Source organism: Salvelinus sp. IW2-2015, linkage group LG20 (genome assembly GCF_002910315.2).
Source record: "Salvelinus sp. IW2-2015 linkage group LG20, ASM291031v2, whole genome shotgun sequence".
NCBI classification, from domain to species: Eukaryota; Metazoa; Chordata; class Actinopteri; order Salmoniformes; family Salmonidae; genus Salvelinus; species Salvelinus sp. IW2-2015.
In genome coordinates, this window is record NC_036860.1 from 78,097,457 (window position 1) to 78,104,165 (window position 6,709).

Here is a 6,709-nt window from a genome sequence, read left to right on the forward strand (position 1 = left end):
CTGGTCACCATAGCAGCAGTCACCCGTAGCACGTTCTCCAACAGGTATATTTCACTGGTCACCCCCAAAGCCAATTCCTCCTTTGGCCGCCTTTCCTTCCAGTTCTCTGCTGCCAATGACTGGAACGAATTGCAAAAATCACTGAAGCTGGAGACTCATATCTCCCTCTCTAACTTTAAGCACCAGCTGTCAGAGCAGCTCACAGATCACTGCACCTGTACATAGCTCATCTGTAAATAGCCCATCCAACTACCTCATCTCCATACTGTTATTAATTTTTTTGCTGATTTCCCCAGTATCTCTACTTGCCCATTCATCTTCTGCACATCTATCACTCCCGTGTTTAATTGCTAAATTGTAATTATTTTGCCACTATGGCCTATTTATTGCCTTACCTCCCTCATCTTATCTCATTTGCACACACTGCATATATACTTTTCTATTGTGTTATCGACTGTATGTTTGTTTATTCCATCTGTAACTCCGTGTTATTGTTTGTGTCGCACTACTTTGCTTTATCTTGGCCAGGTCGCAGTTGTAAATGAGAACTTGTTCTCAACTGGCCTACCTGATTAAGTAAAGGTGAAATAAAAATGTTAATTAAAGTATGATTGTCGGTGCCAGGCGCGCCAGATCCAGTATCTCAGAAGCAGCCGCCCTCCTGGGCTTTTCACGCACGAGCGTGTCTAGGGTTTACAGAGAATGGTGAGACACACAAAAAACATCCAGTCAGCAGCAGTCCTGTGGGTGAAAACAGGACATTGATGAGAGGTCAAAATAGAATGGCAAGCTAACAGACGTGCCACAAACAGGCAAATAACGGTGCAGTACAACAGTGCTGTGTATCTCGAAATGCAAATTTTGTCAATCCTTGTCACGGATGTGCTATTGCAGCAGACAACCACACCGGGTTCCACAMCTATCAGCTAAAAACGAAGTGACTCCAGTGGGCACGCTATCACAAACACTGGACCATTGAGAAGTGGAAAAACATTGCCTGTTCCGACAAATCCCAGGATTTGGTGTAAGCAGCATGAGTCCATGGCCTCATCCTACCTGTTGTCAACTGTACATGCTGGTGGCGGTGGTGTGGTATGGGGAATGTTTTCCTGGCACACGTTAGGTCCCTCGATATCAATTGAGCAATGTTTCCATGCCCCAAATAATTCAGGCTGTTCTGGAGGCAAAGGTGGGTTAGACCCAGTACTAGATGGGTGTACCCAATAAACCGTGTATGATCATGTGCATTAGTGATCATCTTTAAGAGGCATGTGTCTTCTGTTCTTCCCAGCTATGGAACACAATTGATCTGGCTAAGAGGGCTGATTACGTGGATGCAGCTCTGAAGTAGTCACTTAGCTTTTATGTCTCTTTTCCCATGGCAGCTCCGCACTGCCGCACTGACTGGCCAGACTCATTCAGAAATATTTGTTCGCTGGACAAATGGCTCCCGAGTGGCAGTAAAAGAGAATGACATTGATTAAAAGACGTGTGTGTTCTGCATTCATACTATATTCCTGCCTTCCCCATGGTACCCTGACCAGTCTTTTTTTTTTTTAAAGGCTGGCCCACAGGTATTGAGCTGCTCTTCTCTGTGCAGAGAAGAGAAATGCTGGAGATAAGAGAGAGCCTTCAGAGAAAAACTGTCCCATCGTGCAAAGACCATTCCACTAACAATATGTTAATAACTGAAGGAAATCAAGGCATTAGTGACAATGTTATGTTCATAACCCAAGAATAAAGATAAATGCAATGGCTTCCCTCTCTTCTCCATGTGGAGCTGAAGACTTCAGAGCGGGATCTTGTTAGCGTGATCTGTCATGTGTGCCATTGATTTGGTTCTGTTTGATTTATGTCAGCAATCCCAACGCATTCCTTCTCCCTGGTGTCTCCGCAGCTCGGGGAAACCAGCACCAATGTTGGAGGATGGTAAATGTATGCACCTCGCATGAAAAAAATCWAACAATTTAGAATATAGAAATTGTGCGATGGAGGAAAATGCTCTTAGTCAAAATGAATCATTTAAGAAATATACTCTGAGAACACCTTCCTAATATTGAGTTGCATCCCCCCTTTTGCCCTCCGAACAGCCTCAATTCATCGGGGCATGGACTCTACAAGGTGTCAAAAGTGGATGGATGTCCTTTATGTGGTGGACCATTCTTGATACACACGGGAAACTGTTGAGCAAAACTGTTGAGCATGAAAAACCCAGCAGCGTTGAAGTGGATTTAACAAGTGACATCAATAAGGGATCACAGCTTTCACCTGGATTCACCTGATCAGTCTGTCCTAATGTTTTGTACACTCAGTGTATATACTGTACAATATTTCTCTTCAACCCTTAAAACATCTGTTTATCTCTCACGTTCCATTGCCAGTACATTTTCACAGTTGGTCTTCATGTAGCTCCCTCAGATCAGAACCTGAGCGTCAGTGAGGTGGAAAGCCTGCTTTGAATCTGCTTCACCTCAGCTTCCAGATTTTGAAGTGATGATAACCTTTTAGTGAACTGAGGAAACAGTCAGAGTGTTTGATGAACCCTATCAATGAGCTCAGCTCACGTCTGTGCTATTATAAGTAGAGTTTTGATTTTCCTGAAAAAAAATCATTAAATTACATTTCCGAAACAGAGAAAATRTTATTATGCATATTTCATGGGACAGAAACGAAAAGATTTGAAAACCATGATAATATGCAAAATGGGATTACATTTAACTGTGGTGATAGATATGACATGTTCTAACCCACTTGGTACAGATGTCCGTTCAACTACAATTTTTTATGTATATTTGGTTGAATTGTCAACTAATGTGAAGTCAACGTGAAATCAACAAAAAATTGCCCCATGACGTTGGATTTAGGTTAAAAGTTTGGTGAAAAAAATACAAAATTCCCTGACGTTGATGACTTTTTGCAAATCCAATCAGTTTTCCACATTGATTCAACACCATCACATGTATTTATTTTTTATGACATGGAAACAACCTTGATTCAAACAGTTTTTGCCCAGTGGGAAGTCCCTTGAATTCATGTGTATGTGTCCATTTTGTAGTTCAGTACATCCATTGCTGACCAAATACCTCTCTTGTGATGATGGTACCTATGACACAGGACCAAGTACCAAGGGACAAAGGATGACCTGCTTGACCCAGGTCGTTATTGTAACGATAGTCATTTTCTTCCTCCTCCTCGGACGAGGAGAGGCGAGAAGGATCGGACCAATACACAGAGTGGTTAGTTTCCATAGTGATTTAACATAACAAAACAAAATGCGATACAAAATAACAAAATAACTACCGTGACAGTCCCGTGTGGCGAAACACTGACACAAGAACAAACACCCACAAAACACACGTGAAACCCCGGCTGCCTAAGTATGATTCTCAATCAGGGACAACGATTGACAGCTGCCTCTGATTGAGAATCATACCAGGCCGAACACACAAAATCCCAACATAAAATCACACATCGACAACCCACCCAACTCACGCCCTGACCATACTAAATAAATACAAAAACAAGGGAAAACAGGTCAGGAACGTGACAGTTATGTTAAATCAATACATAATCTTCTTAATTTATTTATTTTTTTATCACATTTTTGCAAGTGATTTAAAACTAGATACATTGCTGTTACAGCTTCTTAGCATAAAGAGATGAATCCAGGGTCATTCCTATATGTGTTTTCATGGGATCTACACAGTATGATGGAAGGAGGTAGATAGAGAGAGAGAAAGCCAGGTGTTAATTTGTTCCAGAACCCCTACACGTCATCAGTAGTGGATATTTACCCAGCGTGGCATTGCGACTCCACAGCTAGATACRAAAAGGGCCCTCCAAAGCCTTTGAGCTTACCTGAGCTTTCTCCCGTCTCACATTAACTGTGCACACATACACACACATTCCATATTTACATTCACACAAGTACATACACACCGATGACAGCATATGTGTTGGCAGAAGAGCTACACACAGTGGTCTGTGGCGCACCAGAGTACCTAGTTACCAATAAAATGTCAATGATTAGCCCCAGCAGTGGCTGTTTGTGGGAACACACTCTGTTTAATTTGTCTGAGGGGTCAATAGCCACAAAGAGAAGTCAAACACAGGTGTTGCGATCTGGTTCATTTCTCTCCATGCCCTCACTCCTTGTCTGGCCTTAATTATTTCCTGTCTGACTCATGCTGGGCTGCGTACCTAGTGACATCCCGTTTGGGTGTCCTTTTTCATAATTTCATACTTATCATTTAATTTAACCTCCACCACCTGCTGCTCTTTTTTGTTTTGTTTCATCTTCCACTGTCATTGTTTCCCCAGCTCTTCATTTGTCTTGAGACTTGTTTTAACAACAGCTTTTCACACAGCCAGACACTGATGTCTTCTTCTCTCATGTACCTCATGCTTCTGGGAATTTACCAAACAAGGCTTTCACCTGAATGAAGTGCAAGAACACAATTAAAGCTGTTTGGAAAACCCTCAATGATGTATTGTCTGGCTACTATTGTGCCTTGGCCCTGAAAGAGCCCATAACAGGCATAACAGACATAAAGCCGCTGTCAAGTCTGTCACATCCCTTTTAAGGTCCCTTTTAATTTSTGTCTCTCCTTCTCTCCATTGAGCTACAGATGCTTCTCAATAAAAGATGAGATATGAAAGATCTCCTCAGTTTAATAAGTCTTTCTGGTCTCTCCACAGGACAGATGGGTGGGAGTTGAGAGAGACAGACAGACATCCCCCTGCTCCTCCATCTCTCCTGCCTGGACTTCTGCTCACCGCCCCCTCAGAGATGTCGGAGGACATGTGGGAGAACAGAACAGTCCCCAGCTCTTACCCCGACCTCCCCCTGTCTTTGCTACTGTGCAACGACACCCTCCTCAATGACACCCTCCTCAACGACACCCTCTTCAACTGTATCAACTCCACCAACATTCCAGAGATGCCATTAGGACCCAGTGTAGCAGGGGTCCTCATCCCACTCATCTACATCATCGTCTGTGTCATCGGCCTTGGCGGGAATAGCCTGGTCATCCACATTGTGCTGCACTACTCCAAGACGGAGTCTGTGACTAACATCTACATCCTGAACCTGGCCATCGCTGATGAGCTCTTCATGCTGGGCCTGCCCTTCCTGGCTGTCCAGAACACCCTCCAGTTTTGGCCCTTTGGCTCCTTTATGTGCCGCCTGGTCATGACCGTGGACTCCATCAACCAGTTCACCTCCATCTTCTGCCTGACCGTCATGAGCATTGACCGCTACCTGGCAGTGGTCCATCCCATACGCTCCTCCAAGTGGCGGCGGCCCCAGGTGGCCAAGGTGGTCAACGGCACAGTGTGGGCCATCTCCTTCCTGGTGGTCCTGCCTGTGGTAATCTTCGCCAACGTCCACAAGACKGGCGGCACCTGCAATATCTCCTGGCCTCGGCCGGCCGACATTTGGCGGGCGGCTTTTATCATCTACACGTCCACAGTGGGTTTCTTCTGCCCACTCCTCATCATCTGCCTCTGCTACCTGCTCATCGTCTTCAAGATTCGCAGCTCTGGCAAGAAGGTCCACGCCACGTCCACCAAGCGCAGGAAGTCGGAGCGTAAGGTGACGCGCATGGTGGTGATCGTGGTGGCCGTGTTTGTCTTCTGCTGGTTGCCCTTCTACGCCCTCAACATTCTCAACCTGCTGGTGTCTCTGCCATCAGAGTACCCGGGCCTCTACTACTTTGTTGTGGTAATGGGCTACGCCAACAGCTGTGCCAACCCCATCGTCTACGGCTTCCTGTCAGAAAACTTTAAGCGGGGCTTTCGCAAGGCCCTGTGTCGCTCCTCACGCAAGGTGGAGAGCCACGACCTGACAGAGCGCCAGCAGCAGCAGGAGGAGAGAGGTAGGGTGCTGAAGCCCCGAGAGAGCTTGAGGAGGGTCGTACGAGATGAGGAGGAGGAAGAGGATGATGAAGACAGGGAGGACGTCACAGAGATGACGGAGATCTGTAGGATCGCCCAGAATGGGAACGAACATCCTGAGAGTTCCCAGGCCCTGTTAACACCCAAGGCACCAGCTCCAGGGGCATCTGAGCATGTGGCATCCCCAGAAAGGAAAGCCAAAGCTGGTGACATTGGTGGGAAAGGCCCAAGCTTGGGGCCTCCAGCATCCCTGCATAATGGACACACAAATGGGAGTGTCAAACCACTGCCAGAGGAGCCAGTGGAGAAGAACACCTCACTGGAGATAAGCTACCTATAATGTAAATTAACTGTCTCTGAAGTCAGTTACCTGATGAAACTTGCATTAATATTTTGTAGCATTCATGTAATGTCTATGGAAAAAGTGTGGCTAAAGTGTGGCTCTATTTAAATGTACAGCGCTATACACATATAGAGAAGAGAAGCACTCTGCAAGGCCATAGCACCTTTCATAATGTTTTTGCTACATTTCTGATCAATGGGCTGAGAGCGTTTGAACTCTGCATCAAGCCAATGGAATTTGTGTTTCAATGACTTGATACTGCCTGTAAAACGGTGTACATACTAGGTTGTTTCTGAAGACATTTGTACAATTTCAATCTGTGTTTATATGTTTTCCCACATGATCACTGTATGTACATAATGTATGTGCCTTTTTCCAAACTTATCTGACATATCTGATTGTAATTGTATTACATTTTTACTGCACAATGTGACAATCAATTATATATAGATGAATGTAGCGTCACTTTTA

At 45.0% G+C, this 6,709-nt stretch overlaps 1 protein-coding gene across 1 annotated transcript in view; it reads left to right on the forward strand.

Annotated features, from left to right (window-relative positions):
• Nucleotides 1–6,695, forward strand: part of LOC111981512 (somatostatin receptor type 5-like) — a 15,811-nt gene extending 9,116 nt beyond the window's left edge. Inside the window, exon 2 of the mRNA XM_024012801.3 lies at nucleotides 4,699–6,695. Coding sequence (XP_023868569.1) covers nucleotides 4,790–6,235 — 1,446 coding nt within the window. The 5' untranslated portion in view covers nucleotides 4,699–4,789 and the 3' untranslated portion in view covers nucleotides 6,236–6,695. The remainder of the gene's footprint in view (nucleotides 1–4,698) is intronic.
• The last annotated feature ends 14 nt before the right edge of the window (nucleotides 6,696–6,709 follow it).